General features: G+C 28.8%; 2 protein-coding genes across 2 annotated transcripts; one reads left to right on the forward strand and one right to left on the reverse strand.

Moving 5' to 3' along the window:
• Positions 1–5,435: 5,435 nt before the first annotated feature.
• LOC113859314 (serine acetyltransferase 2-like) lies at positions 5,436–10,427 on the forward strand. The gene is made up of 9 exons (XM_027492124.1): positions 5,436–5,834; positions 6,083–6,280; positions 6,373–6,432; positions 7,025–7,120; positions 7,619–7,643; positions 8,262–8,314; positions 9,290–9,456; positions 9,842–9,915; positions 10,082–10,427. The coding sequence occupies exons 1-9, from the start codon at positions 5,604–5,606 to the stop codon at positions 10,156–10,158; spliced, it is 981 nt and encodes a 326-aa protein (XP_027347925.1). The 5' UTR covers positions 5,436–5,603; the 3' UTR covers positions 10,159–10,427.
• Positions 10,428–20,993: 10,566 nt separating this feature from the next.
• On the reverse strand, positions 20,994–22,431 carry LOC113859186 (phosphoserine aminotransferase 1, chloroplastic-like). The gene has a single exon (XM_027492001.1). It carries the CDS (start codon positions 22,416–22,418, stop codon positions 21,147–21,149), a length of 1,272 nt encoding a protein of 423 aa, XP_027347802.1. The 5' UTR covers positions 22,419–22,431; the 3' UTR covers positions 20,994–21,146.
• Between the last annotated feature and the right edge of the window lie 239 nt (positions 22,432–22,670).

A 22,670-nucleotide genomic window follows, 5' to 3' on the forward strand; every position in this document is an offset into this window, starting at 1 on the left:
AAGTGTGGATAGTCAGATATACATTAGGAGTGTGGAAGATGAAAGCGATTTTAAAAATCTTGGAGAAATGAGGGTGGTGGATGCTTTTCTTTGACTTATGCATAACTAATGAGAGTAAAAGCATCATAGGTCTCACACTCATTTCCTAACCTAAACTTTTGACCATACTTTTGATAAAAGAGGCTAGGTCGACACACGTTGTATCCGTGTTGCTGTGGCTATCCAACAACTATCTATACCAAAGAAGACCTCGAGGGATTATAAGGGTAGTGAATGATTTAAATAAAAAATTCAGGAATGTTATGAGTAACAATAGAATGAAATCATGATATTAATGAATGCTAAATGTATATGAGATTGATGTGAATAGCAATTGTTATTTCTAATTGACTTAAGTGTTATTCCTATATGTATTGTCTGATATTATGGTAAATCATGTTTAGTAATGAAAAAAAAGGCTCATCCTTACTAAATATTTTAGGTAAATATGAAACACATCGTTTTATTAAACAAAGAGAGAGAGAGAGATAGGGTGCGCAAATTACGTGAATAAAAAGAGGGGTCATTCCCTATTCCCCCACTCAATCATTGAAGAGCTGCTGCACCCCCCCTTAACCCACTGTGTCGCCCCCAAGCTTTCACACACCACACTTTACCAAAATTTTGTTGCCTACTTTGGTCTCTCACATGTTCTCTCTTTTTCTATGTGAGTATGCATTCTTTTACTTTAATTCATCCTATTGGAATTCTAGAAAAATTCTTGTAACCCATTTATTTATTTTTTTCTTTCATACAGATAACTTTGGTTGAATTTTTGGAGTTAGAGATATTGCTCTCAAGAAAAAAGGGTGTTACCCATTTGAGAAGAGATTCCTATTTGGGTTCCAAAAGTATGCCCATAACTCGAATACATAGGATTCTTGTGTTTTGGCTTGGTTTTGGCAAGTTCTTATTTTTAGAGGATTTATATTTTGAGCTTTGAATATAGATCAAAGAATTTTGTTATTAAAGTTAATTCTGATTCCCTTTTAAATATTATTGGTATTCAAAATTGTAAGCTTACATTTTTCTCATAGTTCTGGAGTAGTCTTATGAAAGGAGTTAATTGGTTTTCATTGGTTGTGAGTGGATAATTATCATAATGACTTATTTTAATTATTACTCTAATTAGTCATTATATTATTACTGTCATAAATTTGTTCTTGAGAGAAACAAATTCTTAAATTTGTTTCTTGATCATATGAAAGTTTACTGGAAAATATATTTCATTTAATTATTTAGAAAAGTATGAAAGTAGATATTATTTTAATTTTATTTAATGGTATTTAATTATGAGACACATGCATTGAGACTCTTATTATTAAAAACAATTTGATTTGTGTACAAGAATGACTTTTCGTTGTATAAACATTGTGAGAGGAGCTATGTTAGAATCTTGTAACCGTTAGTGAAAATAACCATCTAGATGCACCTAGTTGAATCCCAGGAGGAGAGAGCTACCCGTTAGATGGAGCTGCCAATGTATGGAGAGGGATATCAATAAGGTGGAGCTGCCCCCATCAAGATTAATTACAACATGATGTTTGCCAGGAAGGAATTACCTATTAGATGAAGTTACCTCTAAGAGAGAGGCCGCCCTTGAGAGGAGAGAGCTATCAACGAGGTGGAACTGTCTTGAACTTTGCTTCTCCCATGAGTGGCCCTTATAACATTATACATGTCCACCTTAATAATGTTCTTAGAAAACTAATATTATTAAACTCTGGTATATGTTAAGATAATATACTTTAAGTGAGTCGTATAACTGCGAACTATCCATGCGTTATTTCTTTCATGTTTATTATGGTTATTTGCCCTCATTGAGTCTGTGTAACTCACCTCCCCTATTATTTAATGTTTACAAATAATCAAGTAGCAGAGTTACAAGTTACTGAGAACATCAATCCACCCCAGTAGAATCTCTATTGGTAGGCCTCCATTGTCTTGGCGGCCTTGATACTTTTCTTTTTCTTTTTGTTTGGACATTTGTAGCTGTTTTGTAGTTAAAATTTTATTTTGGATACATATTAGATGTTTTAGTATGGATATTATAATTATGTTAGAGTTTGATTGGTTTTGGTTGAATTATAAATAAATATAGACAAACTGTTATATTTTGGAATAATAAAAATAGAGAAAGAACTTTGTCAAAATTTTGTCCAACTTGTCATATTGCTTAGTCAAAGAAGTTTGTTATCTTATGGGGTGATTTCTAAGTAGGCTTGCCAAGTTAAAGAGTGTTTTTAAATAACTTAGCTTGTGAAGGATTTATAAGTAATAGGTTGCATCTTGTATTTAGAGATTGGTAGAGGTTTTGTTATTGTAAATTTACAATAGATTATAATGATGTATCAGTTAATATATTTAAAGTAGAAATGGACTTAGATTATAGTATTTCTTTTGGGTATCCCATGCATCATAAAATTTGTCATACACTTAATCTTTACATATATCGAGGAACGGTCCGGACGCCAGGTGTGATGAATTACTTGTACACCTTTCTCGACCATGACTACTTAGGAAGACCCACTCAATTTTATGAACCTGAGTAACAAAGATGAAAGTTTTAAATTTATCTGAACTTTGCACTTGAATATAAGTGAACTTAATTTAATTCCTCTTTTTGATATAAAATTATTTTTTTAAGTTGTATAAATAAAATAAGGACTTTACATCATGAACAACGACTTAGACATCTTTTTGACACATTTTGATACCTTTAATCTTGATTTAGGCCAATTACTGATAAGTACTAGAGTTTTGGGATAGCGTCTTGGAATTAAGAGTTTTTTTCATCTCTTCTCTATTAGAGACTCTTCTAATTTGCATTTACTTTTTGAATAAATATGAATTAGTTTATTATTATTTTGATTTTCTGTTATATGTCTAATTAATTTTATAGTTAAGGCTATGGTAAATCTTTTACATGACTCTATAAGATTTTTGTGACTAATGATAATTTTATGTTTCCTATATAGATTGGTGTTTATCCTATTGCATTATATTTATATGTTCATAATTGACAACTCTTAAATATATCATAATTAATTATATTATAGATGACCCATATAATTAATAGATTTATAAAATAAAACAAGATAAATGATTAGGTAAATTAAATTTAGTTCTTCTTTTTTAAACGTTAATAAATTAAAATTTGATTTAATTTCCTAAATATAAATTCATCAATTTACTTTTTAATAATTGTTGATGCTTTTAATAATATATAAATTAAATTATTTTTAATATGAAATTATTTTGTAGAACCATTTTAAAGAAAATATGTGTATTAAATGACTACTTTCATTTTAATAATTTACATATTTCTATATAGTAAAAATATTTTCTAACAACGGTTAGAGATATACACTTATAAAATGCTTAATTATTTTTTAATTTTTTAAAAATTATAGTATATTTATTTCATTATATTTTAATGGATACAGCTTTTATATAAAATGATTTTTTATTAAAAAGTATAAAAGAGATAATAAAATAAGATTGATTTACTATTTTTAATTAAAGTAAAAGTGAAAATAAAGATTCCAACCATTAAATATAATATAAATGACGTTTACTGAAATTAAATGTAATATTAAATTTATATTGATTTGAACTGAATTATAATATATTTTTATAACTAAATTAAATAACTTTTTATGTAAGGGTTTATGCAACCCGAACCACAAATTAATAGTCATTCTTCAAGAACCTTTGGCTTTAAACGGAAATGGGGCTGCGTGCATATGTGAGCACAGAACCAAATAATCACTCCATGTCTATGAAGGGACAAAGAAACAAACAGATAAAAAAATAAAATAAAGCAGCAGCTTCATAGTCACGAAGAGTTGCCGCAAATATCCAATCAAGGAAGAGTTGCAAATTAGTTGACACGATAGACTGTGACTCCGCCACTACTATTAGAAGACGAGTTTATATTGTTCACTTCTTATCAATTATTGGTTTGTTCAATGATGAATGTGCAGTGACCAATCACATTTCTAATACATGGAACGATAAAATTTAGATACAAATATTTGATATTTTTAGTATTATTTTTAATAAAAATTAAACTTTATTTTAAAAATCATGTTAATTTTAATTTTTTTATTTTAGTTATTAAAATAAAACTTTATTTTTAATTAAATAATAGTATTAAAAAATCTAAAATACTATATTTAATTTTTGTTCGGTGTGTAATGAAAATCTTTACCGTAAACGAGGCAACGGGTGAAATTTGTATTTTTGAGCAATCGAGTTGTTTTATTAAATGAGTATTTATTAATAAAAAATACATGAAAATTATTTTATAAAAAATTAAAGGGAAATTATTTTTATAATTTTTTATAAAATTTATTAAAAATAAATTGAAGAGAAATTGTAAAAAAAATTATAAATCACATTCACGAATTTAAATAAATCCTTTTAATTTTTTTAATATAGTAGAGGGTTTTGCATCCATATGGAGCTAAAAAATATACCCTAAAAGTTTTGTGAAATTTTTTAATTTGTACAATATTGTACACAATAAAAAGTTATATAATAAAATTTTATCAAAAATTATAAAAATTAATATAATTTAATACATTAATATTATTAATTTTATAATTTTTTATAAAATTTATTATATATTTTTTTTTCAGTACAATATTTTGCAGATTAAAAAATTGTTATAATAATTAGTTAGCTTGACAAAAAGTTTTATAAAAATTACTTAGTTATAAAAAAATTATTAAGATAATTTTGCTTCAACTTTAATATATCATTTTCTTTCTAATAGGTTTGTTTTATATTTCTTTAAATTAACTTATTTAAACATGATTGTGTTATCCAAAAATTGAAGATAACTCAAATAAATTTAAAGAAAAAATTCTAAATAACAATCAATTTAAATATTTATGAATACATAAAAGTTAAATTATCATTGGATATGATTATATAACTTATAAACACTATTTAATAATAATAATAATAATAATAATAATAATAATTTTTTATTCAATTTTGATTAATTTTACACACTCTTAAAGTTATATAAAAATTGGCACCATAATTTTACTTGGATATGAATTTAATTTGTTAAAAAATATGCATTTGGTGTACTTCAAATAAAAGAACCAACGAATGCCATATTAATTTCATTATATCAAACTTAGAATATATTCCATTAAATCTTCATCAAATAACTCTAATTTGCTAAAATTACCCAAGATACCCTTTTTTTATGGTAGACAAATAAAAGATATAATAATAATATCAAAAGAAAGAAAAAATGAAAAAATTATACATATACATAAAGGGGTCAAAAAACAAAAGACAATATGTGGCATATCCTGGACCATTGAAAATGGCACTTTTTGCTTGCATGTACTTTTCGTTTGTTCCCATCCTCCCTTTCCATTGTTCATTATAAATAATTGTTACACTTTGTTTCTGATTGCAAACACAACACTATTATAACTGTAATCATAACGGCTGTATAAATAGTACACTACCCAATACTACACAACTGAAACCGCACCACTTCATTTGTGCTCTTATCCCTTTTTCTCTTCTGTATTAACATGGCATACCTGAACCACACAACCTCGGTTTCTCCTCCTAAAACTGAACATGAAGCTGAGGAAGAGCATCCTAAGAGTCATGGTTCCTTCCCTTCTTGGCCTCATCACATAGAGAAAGTTTTTCCCATTTATGCCATGGGAATTCCCAACTCTGTCTTGGATTCTTCACTTCACCATTTGGATTGTCCTGATCCTATTTGGGAGGCTGTAAGAGAAGAAGCAGATTTGGAGGTATGCATAATTTCTTTGTTGCTTTTTATGAATAATTTTTCTCCACTTTCTTGGTTGGTTGCATTTTCCAAGTGTTTTAAAATTTGGGTACTGAGAATTGGTGAGAATAATTGCTGGGTTCATGAATTGTTTGTTATGTTCTTTTTTCTTCTCTGAGTGTCAACTGTAATTATATTATAAAATATAGATGCAGTTGGATGCTTCATTTTATATTTTATGGATGAGGATATACCATTATTGGTGTGCAGGCTCAAAGGGAGCCAATTTTAAGTAGCTTCTTCTATGCAACTATTCTATCACATGATTGCTTAGAGCAAGCATTGGCTTTTGTTCTTGCCAATCGTCTCCAAAATCCTACTATTTTGGCAACTCAGCTGATGGATATATTTTGTAATGTGATGAAGCATGACAAAGGTATCCAGCAATCTATTCGCTTGGATATCCAGGTAATTAGTGTCCTTCATATATGATTTTCAATATTTTTCATTTGCTGTATAATGATTTGATGTGATTCATAGTTGTACTGATTTCTGACCAGGCATTTAAAGATCGGGATCCAGCTTGTTTGTCATATTGCTCAGTTCTTTTATATGCGAAGGTAAATCTTGTGGAAAATAGTTTTATGTTTCAAGGGTGTCTACACTGAGAGAGAAGGAAATAGAAGAGATACACTTGATAGATGTGGTGGGTAATATGATATGATAGAAAGAAAGGGATAATTGATGAATGAGGTGACATGAAACTAAGAGAGAGATGAGAAGTACTAAATAAGTGTTAGCACTACTTGCATGTCTAAAACTCAGAAGTTGAAATTTTTTTGTTTTTACTCACCCGAGTTTCTACCAGTGTGCACTTGACTTGCTTTATTATGTTCTTTTTTCTAACCATACAGTATATTATGTGAAGAGATTCAATTGACATCTCATTCTTCTAGAAAATGAAGGTTAGGAAAATGCAAACATTTTTATGTATAATTTTGTGTTAGCCAGACATGATTTTATTCAAAAGGAGTGTCACTCTGTTGCCTAATTACATTGCTAGGACAAGGGTACGGCTACTAAAACTTGTTCATTATATGTTCAAGCATTTGATCGAATAGCATGGTGTTGTCAGGGAAATTCAGCACATTTTCTTCTAGTTTCTGTGCCTCAATTATTTCTCTTTTGTTCATAGGATTTATTCTCTGGCAGGGTTACCATTCTTTGCAAGTATATCGAGTAGCTCATGCTTTGTGGGACCAGGGACGCAAAGTCTTGGCCTTGGCTTTGCATAGTCTAGTTAACGAGGTAATATTGTACTTGGTTAAAAATTGAAAAAAAGAAATAACTTAGGGAAAGTGAATGAATTCATATTGATAGTAAAAGTTATTTATACACTTAGTATACACATGTACACTTCCTTGAATATTGATTACATCGTAATAATAGAATTGGTTAAAACGTTATCAGATAACACATGAAGCAGTTTGAGTGTCAGTCGTGAATATAAGAAATAAATAATTATTTAAATACATTAATTATTAATTATTTAATGCTTTTATTTATTATGAGATTTATATTTTTAAAATATTTATCTTTTATATGTATAAATAAACATATTTTTTATTTAATATATAAATACCGGTTAATACTATAAATGCTTTAAAAAAATAAATTTATAATATATTATTTTGATCAATTTTAATAAATTAAATATTATTTCTTATAAATAGAGCAATAAGTACTGCACAAGGTTATTTCAAGTTTTTTATGCTAATGATCCAACCCATTTTTCCTCTGCTGCAGGCTTTTGGAGTTGATATACATCCTGGTATGTTAGGTTTGCTTTTGCATGCAAATTGGTAGAATTATAATACATCACATCCCTTTTCTACTCTTATTGTTATTTTAATCTTTTTGTTTTTCCCTATACATCATCCATTCCTATTTCTCTCATATTTGGTAAAGTGTATGCATTTCATGTCAAAATATATTTTTTTGTGGATGAAGAAATACTTTAGTAAGAATGACTTGACAACGTTAACATTTGTTTTCTGCACAGATGGTTTGTTGAGGGTTTAGATGTCTTAATAAAATTTATAAATCTTCTTACAACATTTTTCAATTGACTTTTTCACTTAATAAAAAAAAATCAAGTAATTTTATATTTCAAAACATTAAATACATTTAAATTTTTATATGTAATAGTTGAAGAATAAATAGAAAAAGTTTATAAGAAAATGTAGCATTACTCATTTTTTTTAATATATAAAAGCATATAAATAAGTAATTTACATAATAGGACAATTAGTTTCGTCTTTAAGGTTTTTACCTTCTTATTGATATTGAAAACATTATGTTAATTCCATTATTAAACTTCACATTTTTATGGTTTATTATTATATAGCTGCGAAAATCGGGGATGGAATTTTAATAGATCACGCTACAGGTGTTGTTATTGGTGAAACTACTGTTGTTGGAAACCGAGTTTCACTTATGCAAGTGAGTGATGTTTCCCCATTCATATTTTTTACGATTATCTTTTACTAATTTTTTTCTCAAATTCAATTCGATTACAAAAATCAATTTTTTTGGTGTTCTCTGTTGTGAATAAGTTTTCAGAGTTTATGTGATAACCCATTTTAGCTTCTCCTTTTATCAATTTTTACACTGTTTTGCAAGATAAATCCGTTTGAGAAATTCGTTCATAAAATTCTTGTTAGAATAAATTCCATTTGGTAGATTGCAAAGTCGCCATTTAAGTTTTCTACATATTGATCATTAAATTAATTTTTTAAAGATGTAAAGTGTTACTCTAATCGTCTGAAAATTTTATTACCTGAATTAGTCTTTTAAATATTTAATTTGTTTTAAATTCTTATAATTATGTTATTTAAATTGTCTTTTTGTGTCTTCATTTTAGTTTTCCATAAGAATCATAGAATAAAAATTTATATATTTAAATAATTGTTTTGATGACCAATTTTTAAAGTTTAATTTTTTTTCTTATTATTTAGTTTTAGTTTAATTATAAACATGGCCCCCATACTATTTATTTTATTTTATTTTATTCTTGCATGAAAAGAATTTACATTTTAACTCATGAAAAATTATTTAAAGATCAACCCTTATTGTTTATCAAAGTATATATAAAAAAGGGGCTAAATTTGCTCTTTATATTTTAACACGATTTTTCATTATAATACCAGTATTTAAACTTTATTTTGATTATACTATAATGCCATTATTACTTCAATAGAAGATGAGGACTAATTTATAATTTTCTTGTACTATATTATATAATTCTTTTATAAGAACTAAAATAACAAGCAAGTTAGAGATTGAAATTATGAGTTAATATTTAAATTTACTTTTTGTCATGGAATAGAGCTTTTAGGAATTTAGGACATTAGTTAACACATGTTATATTGAACAACATACTCATTACGCTAATTCAGTGATATATTATTTTGATAGGGTGTAACTTTAGGAGGCACGGGAAAGGAAATAGGTAATCGCCATCCCAAAGTTGCCGAAGGTGTGCTAATTGGAGCTCATGCAACTATACTTGGAAATATAGTAATTGGTGAATGCGTGATGATAGCTGCTGGCTCCCTTGTGTTAAAAGAGGTCCCTCCTCACAGGTAAATATTTATTAGGAAAACGTTTTATGTATGTTTTTAGGACATAATTTAGTTTCTTTTTTAGATTTTTGAATAATTATATGTAGAAAAGATGAAAAAGAGGTAAAAATATACAATCATTTAATATATAATGTTTATTAGTACATGCAATTTCTATCAGATTTATTTGAATTCAGAGCGTCTCATGTTAATAAGTAACATAATATAGTTATGTTGAAAAGAAAAAATGTAATTTATTTATCAAATATGGACTTACCTTAATTAATTATAGCTTTTACTAGTTAAATTGATTAAAAATTGTCTTTTTTTAAAATTAAAAAAAAAAAACATGAACATATCGTGCTCAATTTATTATGTATAACAAGGGTTGTTTCTTTTGTTAAAGCATTGTGGCAGGTGTGCCAGCAAAGGTTATTGGACGACTGCATGAGCATTATCCATCTTTAACCATGAAGCAAGGTAAAACAACCATTCCAATGCCTTACCATTGAGAATTTCCTTTCTTCTCAAGTTTATCATGATGTGGCTTAAAATTGATTTTGTAAGATTTTTTCTGCATTTTACCCAAAATATTATTATAGAGAAATTTCATTCAAGTTATTGACACTTTGAAACAAATGGACAGATGAGAACAAGCATCTCTCAAGCGAGTTTTTCAACAAACTAACAGAGATGAAGTCGCAGAAATTAAACGTAAATTGAGGTACCGAGAAAAGTAAAGAGACGAGGGAAGAGAAGTGCAAATAGTGAATTATAATTGGTTGAGCCACTAATGTCACCTGAGATTTTTCACCAAAAATTTCAAGCTTCAATAAGTGCTTGGTACATTTACAACTTTGGAGCACAACTCAGACATGGGAAGTCACATCCTTAGTATTTGTGTCTTACAAAAAAGGATTCCTCAATCTTTACACTTCTTAAGGATACATTATCCTCTTCTAATAAATTTCGAAGAAGGTGGCATTTGAGTTCTTTCAACAAATTACAAATTGAAGCCCAATAAGCAGGAATCAGTAAGCTCACTTAAGTTTTAAAACAAGAGAATAATTGATCGAAGGGATCGAAGGATGTAGGTCGAAAAATGTTTTAACCTTTCATCTGTTATAAGTATTTGTATTTACAAGCTATTATTTTGTTTATTGTTCATTTTTAAAATAAATAAAATTAATAAATTAGTTTTCTAATTTTTTTTCTATTTGTTCTCAATTTTTCTTTTATTTTATTTTACTCCTTTAACTTTTAATTAAGTTTTAAATAAATTATTTTTTTATTAATAAAGTTAAACTTTATCAATTTTAATATCTATTAACTATATTTCACTCATCATAGTTTATGTCTTCTTCTCATACTTTGTTCCTTATTCCTCATCTATCGTTCTCTTCTTACATTGCTTACATATTCTTTTCTTTGTCATTTATCCTTTTCCATCCTCCTCCCACCATCATTGCATTAATATTATAAGCTCTTTGTACTACATGCTACAAGTTTCTATCTCTCACCATCATTACCCAAATACTACGAGGAAAGCATCCTTGCTCATTATTGCATTGATATATAGAAAGTCACTACAATTAATATTTCACGCCAACAATGTTAGATTATTTTAATAATCTATATATTAGTCTATATAATTTATAGCATGATTCTAATTAAAAATTTAATGTAATAGTTATTAAATATAAAATATAGAGTCAGTGGAGTATAATTGTGATAATTGTGAATACAATTATAAAGAAACTCTCATCTCTTCCTTCAGATAAAATAAAAGAGCAGTTACTAAAATAGAGATTACGATCTCTCCCTTTTCTTACACTTACAATAAGCAATTTCTCTCAACCATAAGAGAAAAACTAAAAGAGTTAGGAAAAATAGCAACATATAAAAAACATCAAAGGGAGGTCATATCAAACCATTATGGATTCATGTTAGTGTTTCTCTAAAGACTTGATTCTGTGAGAATTTATAATTGTGTGAGAATCATGGAATTCAAGGTCAATGGAAAAAGTAATTTCATAATAGAGAAATCAAAGATGGAAATTACTTAATGGATTAAATCTAATAGTTGATATCAGAGCTATTAATGGTGAATTTCATGATTCTCTATAAAAGATCAATTCTCCATTAAGATTTTTTCTAATTTTCATAAACCCTGGAAAAGGAATTTTGAGGATTAGGGTTAGCCAAATAATTTTGATTATAGGTTTGATTGTCATTATCTCATTGTTGTATGATAGTTTAGGATTCAATAAATGAAAATTCTAAGGTTTTAGAAGTTAGAAACATTAGGTCTTGAATCTATAAAGCGATGAACATGGTAGTTTGTGAAGTATAGACTGTGCATGGCCATGCATAAATGAAGCATGGCCATGCTTGAAGGGTAGCACAACTATGCTTGATTATCTGGCATAATCGTGCATTAAGGAAAAGCACAGTCGTGCATGATGGAAAGCACAATTGTGCTTCATAACAAGAGGCAGAACGAATTTCATAAAATTTATAGATAGTTATAGAATTAAATCAAAGTAGATTTTTTTAGTCACCAAAGTAATTGAATCCATAAGTTAGTTAATTTTGAATTACATGATCACAATGGATTGTTCACAATTTAATGTTTAATTATATAGGTAGCTTGTTAGTCACCAAAGTAATTTGACTTTGAAATATTGTTTAAGCATCTAATTGTATGTTATAAATTGTTTAAAACTGTATGATGCTATATGGTGATATAAAATTAAGGATAAACAAGTTAGCTCATTAATTATAAAGTTAGGAGATCACCCAAAGATAGATCATTGCTTATAATTAATGACATTAAAGAGATATGTAGGCATTTCATAATATGTTTGTATATCCAAAGATGACTTGTATATTTGTTTGAGTGACTGATTGTCTATTAAATCTTGTTTGGTTTAGTATCATTATAGATAAATTATATATTTGGGTATTGCCCAAAGATGAAGTTAGATGCATAATTGTTGTTGGTTGATTATTTAAATCTATTAAGTTTATTCAAAGCATAAATGTTAAGTGTGTGTTAAATATTGTAGTTTCTAAGAGTGTGTTTGGCATGATCAATGGCATAGTGAAGTTCAATAGACTGAAATATAATGATTGGACTAAACAAGTTCAATTCTAGCTAGGTGTTATGGACTTGGACCTAACAATCATAATAGAAGAGAAGTATGTAGCCATTACAGAGACTAGTATAGAAGATAAAGACTCTTTATGAGACTTGGGAAAGGTCTTATAGGCTGAGCTTAAGCTTGCTAAAAATGAATATGGTTGAAAATGTGAAGTCATCAATGCTAAAGACTGAGAATGCTAGAGAATTTATGGCAAAGGTAAAAGAGTATGCACAATCAAACATTACTGATAAGTTTATCTCATGTACCTTATTGACTGAGCTGACTACTAAGAAGTTTGATTGGTCACAGCCTATTCATGACCATGTGACTAATATGATTAATCAAGCAACATAGCTGAAATCAATGGACATGAAAGTGAAGGAAGTCTTTCTAGTATAGTTCATTTTGAACTCACTCTCTCTTGAATTTGGCCAATTCTAGGTGAATTACAACACCATGAAGGATAAGTGGAACTTATAGGAAATCAAGGTCATGTTGGTTCAAGAGGAAGAAAGGCTGAAAAAGTGAAAAATCACTCTATCCATCTCACATTTCATGAAGGAGGTAGTAGCAGCAAGGCTAAGATAGGTAAGAAAGACAAGAAGGATAAGACCTTATTAAAAGTTCATGAAGGTCAAATCCAGAAGGGCTAAAGATGCTTCTTTTATAAAAAGGTTGGTCACTTCAAGAAAGATTGTCCAAAAAAAAAGGTGTGGTACGAAAAGAAATGTATAATTTTTATTGAGGTACCAAATAATACTATGTTCCAGTATGTATTGAATCAAATCTTATTAAGGTACCAAATAATACTTGGTGGTTAGATTTTGGTACAATTGCTCATGTGTCACATGTAACGTAGAGATCTTTTTTTATCCAATCCATAAGTAGAATTAAAAAGTTTTTGTACATGGAGACTAAAATAAAGACACGAATAGCAGGAATAAAGACTTATAGATTGATCTTACATATTAGTTATTGTATAAATATAGAAAAGTGTCTTTATGTTATTGAATTTGCTAGGAATTTGGTTTCTGTTGCAAAGTTGGACAAATTTGAGTTTTAATTTTAAGATTGGAAATGATGCATTTTCTTTATATAAATACTCATACTATTTTGGTTCTACTACATTAATATATTGTTTATATTGTTTCAATCTTAATGTTAAATTTGTTCAATCTTTATTTCATGTTGAGAATAGTGTTAATAGTAATTTGAATATGTGTAATGAATGTTATGTTTTCTTGTAGAATCTTTATTTCATGTTGAGAATAGTGTTAATAGTAATTTGAATATGTGTAATGAATGTTATGTTTTCTTGTAGCATTAAAAGTTAAGTTACATATCCAAAGAAAGGATGCTGAGATTAATGAAAAGTGAAAATTTACCTCAATTGAATTTTGCTAACTACGATATATGTGTGAATTGTATTAAAAGAAAAAAATTAAACACACATAAAATAATCCAACTACAAGAAGTTGTCAACTCCTAGAGTTGATACACACTAATATGTGTGGTCCATTTGACATCCCATCTTGGGGTGGTGTGAAAACTAACTTTTTGCTTCCATTTTTTTAAAAAATATATAAAAATAAAATAATAAAATTGTTTTACAGAAAAATGAAATTTTTGAAAAGGATTAGTCCCCAGAAACATAAGCCTACACTATACAGGCTTAAACCCAATATCAAAAATCGATTTTAAGCATGAAAAAAGAAGAAAAAAAAAAAGAAAAGGCTCAAAAATTTGACATCTTATGAAACCCTAAAAATGTGAGATTGAAGGAGATATAAAGGACTTAAGCAAGAAATCTGGAGGGGTTTTTTTTTTTTCTTCTCAAAAAAGAAAGAGGATAGAACAATTTTTAGAGGGGGACAAAAAATCAAGAGAGCAAGATTATTTTAGAGGGGTCCAAAAAATCAAGAATGGAAGAATATTAAGAAGAGGAAGAAAACAAGGATCGAAAGTTAAAGAGAAGAAGGAAAAAAACATTATTTCTATTATCACCACTTTCCTCTACTGTGACCAGGTATTTCTTTTCTTCATTGTGAGTATAATGCTTGTATCGTTTTGTGGCTGCAAGTTTTGAAAATTATTTTTGATGAACGTGAATCTAAGATAAAGAAAGAAAGTTGAGAAAGTAAAGTTAGCTATATGATTTTTTTTCTAGGTGTGGATATGTGAAATAAGGTAAAGAAGGAAGCTAGACTTACATATACCATTATTTGTATTTTATTTTTTTATTTTTTTTTAATTTAACGTAAACAAAAGTGCAAGGCTTGAGACATTGCAACTTGCACCTTTCCTATATTCACTCGATACTTACACTGGATATGCTACACATACACGTAAAATAACTCTTTCAAATCAATGAAATCATGCTTCTTCTTATATATATATATATATGCATCACGTAAAGGACGATAAAGTAAAGAAAATTGTATGAGGCCTTGAAAATATTGCACACACCTAAAATCAAATCAAAGAAATCATTTTTTTTTAACTTCTTTTTATATATTTATTAATAGACATTAAGTAAAGGACGGGTAAAAGAAATCATATGAGGCCAACCTCACTATAATAATAATATTATTATTTATTAATCAAATTTATTTTCATGTTTATTTTTATTATTATCTTTTTGCTCATTTTATTTTTTTTACAAAAATGGAGTTCTTAATTTTATTTGTCTCATATTTTATTTATGTTAAATGAAATATGTTATTCTTTATTTTATTTTATTTTATTATTCAGTTCTCTTAATCTCATTTATATTTTTTTTAACAATAGTAATTAGGATAATAATAAAGAATGATTATAATCAATTTAATCTTAATTTTTTTTATATTATTCTATTGTTTACATGTTTATAACTTATTTATATTATTTAATATTATTATCTTTTATCATACTGTATAATTTTAAATATTTGATGATGAATGAATTGTATTTTTAATTTAATATTAAGTAAATAAATAATACAATATTTGCATCGATTTATAACATTAATGTATAGCTATTCTATCACTATGTGTTATAAATTGATAGAACTTTTGTGTACTAACATTACCTTAGGTTTTATGTAATGTAAATCTATCAAAAAAAGTTTAATCTTTTTATTGAATAATAATAAACTCTTTATTAAAATATATTTATTCTTTTCATTAAATTCATTAATTCCATATTTTAATTTTTTTGTCATATTTCAAATTTTAATAAATTAAATAACTAATCATTTCTTCATTTTATTATATTATACAAATTTTTGCAATATTGATGTGTGATTTACATTGTCTTTGATTGTTTAAAAATTATAAAAAATTTATGTATAGCTTACGCTATCTTAAATTCTCTTTCAACAATAATCATAATTTAAATATAAATTCAAAATCTTTATTTCCAAAAATAAAAACATCTTTTAATGATTTACAATATAGTTGTGTAATCTTCCTCCACCTTCCATATTGTTTCTCGTTGGATACGTGTATAATCGCGTTATCTTGTATCCTAAATATTATCTTTGAAATTAATTTTAATCTCGAAACAAATTTTCTTTTACCAAACTTAATTTAATCAACTAATTTCATAATTTTTATACAGAATTACGTGGTTTTGAGTTCTCTATTGTACATGGAGATACGTAGGAGCGGGAACCGTACTTGTCAAGTCAAAATAATTTTTAAAAATAATTTTCTTTTCTTTTCTTCTTTTAAGATATCAAGTTAACATTTTAATAAATATTTTTTTCCTTCTTCTAAAATGTAAATAATTAATGTTTAGGGGTTAAATAAATATTTTTTAAAATTAAAATAAATTTACACAATTAATTTAAGGTAATCGTTTTTAAATCGACGTTGTAAGGTGCTAATACATTCCTTAAATGTAAACGACTCCCGAACTTATTTTTGATTTCAAAGATCATATTATTTTAAAAAATTTTTCTAAGGTTTTCTTAAAATAAACTTTGGTGGCGACTTCTCTGATTTTTTAGAAAAATATTTTTATTCTTGAAAGATGTTTTTCTTTAACACATTTTTTTCACTGTACTGTTGCGACTGCCCGGTTGCAACAGGTGGTAAAAAGTATTTCATTACCTTCATTCATAACTATCCATGGTATTGCTATTTGTATATATTTCATGAAAAGTCTCAATTAATGAATGTTTTACAAGTGTTTATTAATGAGGTGGAAAGGCAAATAGATATAAAGGTAAAGGTTATCAGGTCAGACAGAAGTGATGAATATAATGAAAAATTTGATGAAAGTGGACAATGTGCAAGTCCATTTGCAAAACTTCTAGAAAGTTAAGGCATATGTGCATAATACTCAATGCCTAACACATCACAACAAAATGGTGAGGCTAAAAGGTGGAATCGTATTCTTATGGAAATGGATAGGAGCATGTTAAGTTACAATTTTGTACCTATGTTCTTTTGGATGTACGCAGTAAAGACAACTATGTATCTGCTTAATAGAGTTCCTAGTAAAGCAGTTTCAAAGACTCCTTATGAACTGTGAACAGGAAAAAAACTCAATTTATGACATTTTCATGTCTGGAGTTATTCAGCAGAAGTAAATGTGTATAATCCACATGAAAAGAAGCTTGATACTCGAACCATTAATGGTTATTTCATTTGCTATCCTGAGAAATCAGTGGGTACAAATTCTACTATTGTAACCATAGTATAAGAATAGTTAAGTTTGGAAATGCAATGTTCATTGAAAATGGTCAACTTAATGGGAGTAATGAAACAAGAAAGATGGAAATTAAAGACACATACGAAAATTTCTGTAGTTTGTGCTTCTTCTCAAGTTGTTGTTCCTCTTGTTGTATCATAGTCACACAACATACTGAGATAACAAATTAATATTCCAAACTTACAAGAACAACATATGAAAAATGGACCAGCTATTAATGCACAAGACACAAACGAGCAAGTGGAAGATGAACCACAAGAGACAACATTAAGGATGTCTGCAAGGCATAAAAGACCTATTATTTCAAGTGATTACATGGTTTACTCACTTGAACATGAATGTGACTTGAGTATTGATGAAGATCTAGTCTCATTTAAACAAGTTATGGAATGCAATAATGTTGAAAAGTGGTGGATGCCATGAAATAAGAATTAAAATCAATGAATGAAAACAAGGTATTAGAACTAGTCAAGTTGCCTGAAAGTTCAAAATGAGTCGGTTGCAAGTGAGTCTTTAAGACTAAACGAGACTCAAAAGATAATGTTGAGAGATACAAGGCTAGACTTGTTGTTAAATGGTACACTCAAAAGAATGACATAGACTATAAAGAGACCTTCTCTCCAATTTTCAATAACTATTTAAGAAATGTTATGGCTTTGGTAGCTCATTATAACTTAGAACTTCACAAAATGGATGTAAAGATTGTCTATCTGAATGGTGACTTGAAAGAGGATGTTTACATGGATCAACCAGATGATTTTTTACCACAGAAAAAGAAAATTTGGTGTGCTAGTGAAATAAGTCAATATATGGATTGAAACAAGCTTCTAGCCAATGATATCTTAAGTTCAATAATACAATTACATCATATGATTTTGTGGAGAACACTGTTGACCAACATGAAAGTTAGTAGGAGTAAGTAAATTATTTTAGTCTTATATGCTGATGACATTCTTCTTGTTACTAATAATGTTGAACTGTTGCATGATGTAAATGAATTTTTCTCTAAGAACTTTAAGATGAAAAATATGAGTGAAGCCTCCTATGTTATTAGAATAGAAATATTCTATAAGAGATCACAATGATTACTAGGATTGTCTCATAAAGGCTACATTAACAAAGCTTTAGAGAGATTTTAAAAAAAAAATACTCATCAGGGTGGTTCTAATTCAAAAGAGAGATAAGTTTAGCAAAATACAATGTCCCAAGAATGAGTTAGAACAAAAAGCAATGGAATCTATTCCCTATGCATCAGTAGTTGAAAGTTTAATGTGTGCTTAAACATGCACTTGGCCGAATATTAGTTCTATTGTTAGAATGTTAGACCTATATCAAAGTAATCTCGAAATGGACCACATTTTCTTGTTAGCTAGAGGTGCAATCTCATGGAAAAGCATAAATGAGTCCATTATTGCTATCTACCATAGAGGCAGAATTTGTGGCATGCTTTGAGGCCATTGTTCATTATTTGTGGCTGCGAAACTTTATCTTAAGGCTTGGTATTGTTGACAGTATAGAAAAAATGTTAATAATGTACTATAATAATTCTGCAGATGTCTTCTTCTTTAAGAATGACAAGTACTCAAAGAGAACAAAACACATGAATTTAAAGTACTTATCAGTAAAAGAAGAAGTACGAAAATAGAGAATGTCTATTAAGCATATTAGTATTGATATGATGATAGTGGATCAGTTAACTAAGAGATTGTCTCCTAAAATATTTTCTACCCTAGAAGAATGAGCATTCTAGATAAGTTCTTATTAGCATGACTGTGTTATTTACATATACGTTGTATGGACTATTTTGCTCATATTATTATAGATATTTTGATAATTCAATAAAAATATTGTTTCTACTTATTTATTTGTTATTTGATTTATATATAATAATATCTTAAGTGTTGAAAAATACATCAAAATTACAATTTGTAGTAATAACTAATTAAAACTATTTTAATTTAGATTAATTTTTTAAAAAAAGAATTATAAAAATGAGATAATGAATGTTTGAAATTAAAGTAGATAAATAATTGAAATCACATACTATTAGTAATTTAATCTTAACTTAATAAAAAAAATTATTAAAGATGTAAAATTTCAAGATTAATTAAGATAAACTTTAAGTTTAAAAGATATTTTAAATAAATATTGTTGATATCTTTAACAATAACACAGTGTGTTTGATAAAACTATTTTAGCTAGTTGATAGCTTATTTTAATAGTTAAAAAGCTTATTTAATAAAAATAGTTATATCTAATAAGGTAGCTGAAATAGGTAATTATTAATGTTTTCTTAGTATTGTTCTAATTATCAATTTTTAAAATTATACTTTTTAGTTATTAGTTAAACGTAATTTTATTTATTTATTATTTTTTTAAAATTAATTTTTTACTTCTTCAACTTTTAAAGCGTAACATCTTTCACTCTTTTAAATTTAACATTTCTGTATCACTTTCATCTTTAAATCATATTAAAATATAATTAAACTAATAAAAATTTTAAATTTTTTATATAAAATCATGGAAGTAATAATTTAAATGATTTTATTTTATTTGATAAAAATATTTAAAAATGAGAGCAAAATTAAAATTTTATAATTATTTAAAAATTTACAATTAATAATTTTTAATTTTTAATTATTTTATATGCTAGCTTTACTATTAAAAAAAAAACTGAGTACCCTAGCTAACTGGACCGGACCAAAGTTATTGTAGACGTGATTGGACACCAATGCAACCAAACGAATTCCGATGCTATTTTCACTTGAAGCAAATAATTCTTGTTATGGCCCAAATTCCGTTTTATTTACCCGTGCAAGCGAATCAAACCAGAGCTGCAAGACTAGTATCAAATTTGAATGCGCACAATGATTTATGTAGACTTCAACATATGTTGTAGGAATTAAAAAATAATTTTAATAATTTTGTAACGATTAAAAGATACTTTTAACAATTTTATGAAAACTAAAAGTGATTTTTTATAATTTTATAGGAACAAATATAAATTTATTTTTTGAATAATATGATTACATCAGTAATTAATAGAATTAACAAAATTCGGTATTTTTAGTGGGACAGAAACATGAATTAATTTTTATAAAAGTTTTAATTGGTTCCTAGGGCACACTTATTCTAAGGGCAGTCAAATCGTTACCTAACTTGAAGAATGCTGATTACTTTAAAATTATACAATGGGCAAACAAAAACTGTCAAATAAACTAAAACTGATTGAATCAAACCAAGATCCCATAACCAAGGGAAATATGAAACTTTGAAAATACTTTACCGTGTGCTACATTGGTGTTGGTAGATAAGGTTTAATAGTTATTAACGGATGGGATAGAGACCTGCAACAATTCCTGGTTTAATATGTTTGAGTTTTGACTCAGTGCGGGAACTACAAGCTCGTTTGTTTTTCCAGAAAACTAAAATCCATTTGCAGTAAAAGTCGAAAGGGTTGATGAAAGTAATACTTTTTCATTCTTAAAGAATCTATTGCAAAAGTTTTCCAAACATGTGTACACAACCACTATTTTACTTCCTACAACCATGCAAGCATAGAGCAAGATCCTCTTCGTACAGAGTTTAACACATACTGTTTCTCCTCGTTCGATTTATTGAGCGTACATTTCATCTTGCATCCATCACACAAACTTGAATAGAGGATATATTAATAAAAATTCGAACCTATACTCCTAGGCTGAACCATCCCCCAAAACAATGTCAAAAGTGCAGATGAAAATACTAACTAGGACCCAAATTTCAACAACAAAACATAACACAAAAAGAGTGACAAACCAAAACTGCGAGATACCCTTTTTGTTAACGCTCTCCATAGACAAATGCAAAGGACCAAAACGGTCCACTCCTCTAACCATGCTTGGCCTGGAAGTCCTTCATGAAAGCCACCAACTTCTCAACCCCAGCCAAAGGCATAGCATTGTAAATGGATGCTCTCATGCCACCCACCGACCTATGCCCTTTAAGCTGAACCATGTTTTCCTTAGAAGCCTCCTTGATAAACTCACCCTCCAACTCTGACTTCTCCAAAGTAAAGGGAACATTCATCAAGGACCTCACAGACTTCTCAACCGGGCACCTATAAAACCCGTTGCTCTCATCAATAGCACTGTACAGAATCATAGCCTTATTCTCATTCCTCTTCTCAACCTCTTTCAAACCCCCTTGCTCCAGCAAGTCCTCAAACACCAACCCACACATGTAAATGCCATAACAAGGAGGGGTATTATAAAGCGAATTGTTCTCAGCATGAATCTTATAATCAAGCATCACAGGGGTTATACTCTGAGCATTCCCAATCAAATCATTCCTAATAATCACAATAGTGACCCCAGATGGACCCACATTCTTCTGAGCACCAGCATAGATAACCCCAAACTTGGACACATCCACAGGTTTGGAACAGAAATTTGAGGACATGTCAGCCACTAAAACCCCGTTGGGGTTCTTGGGTGTTGGGTAATCCTTGTACTCAACCCCATGAATGGTCTCATTTGCACATATGTGTAAAAATCTAGCATCTGGGTTTTGCTCCAAATCATGGAAAGTTGGAACCTTTGTGTACTTTTCGGATTTCCCAGACCATATCACGTTGGGCTTGGAGAACTTTAGGGCCTCCTTGAAGGCCTTGTCGCTCCACGAACCCGTGACGATGAAATCGACGGGTTCACCGTTTTTGCAGAGGTTAAGCGGCACGGCGGCGAACTGGGTGGTGGCGCCGCCTTGGAGGAATAAAACGGAATATTCCGGCGGGATTTGCAAGAGGGTGCGTAGATCTGACTCGGCCTTTTCGATTATGGACTTGAAATCTTTTCCTCTGTGGCTCATCTCCATCACGCTCATGCCGGATCCGTGCCAGTTATAGAGTTCGGACTGGGCTCGCCGGAGAACGTTCTCCGGCAAGGTGGCCGGGCCGGCGGCGAAGTTGAAGACGCGATCTTGGGAATGGGCCTGAGCCGGGGGTGTATGCGGTTGAGCTTGGGTGGTGGCGCATTTGATGGAGATGGGCCTGGAACCGCGGAGAGAGGGAAGGACGAAAGCGGGGTTTGGGTTTTTGAGAGACGGGTTGTAATTTTGGAGAAGAAGGTGCATTTGTGGGGATGCTGCCATTGACATCGACATGGTGGCGGTAAACAAAGATTGAGCAGACAGAGGATGTAAGAAGCAAATGTTAACTGAAATTTTCGCGCAAAGTTTCCCCTTATATAAAGGAGCTGTTTGGCCAAGATCTAAATAGAATGGAATATTCACCCGGAGCAGAGGACAGATTCATCATTTTAAAAAAAAAAATTATTTTACTGTTGCAAATCTGAGGTTTTTTATTTAAATATTGTTTTCTTTAAAATAAATTATTAAATTATAGTTTTTTTTCAA

This window comes from Abrus precatorius, unplaced genomic scaffold (genome assembly GCF_003935025.1).
Source record: "Abrus precatorius isolate BTA unplaced genomic scaffold, Abrus_2018 Scaffold2, whole genome shotgun sequence".
Taxonomy (NCBI): domain Eukaryota; kingdom Viridiplantae; phylum Streptophyta; class Magnoliopsida; order Fabales; family Fabaceae; genus Abrus; species Abrus precatorius.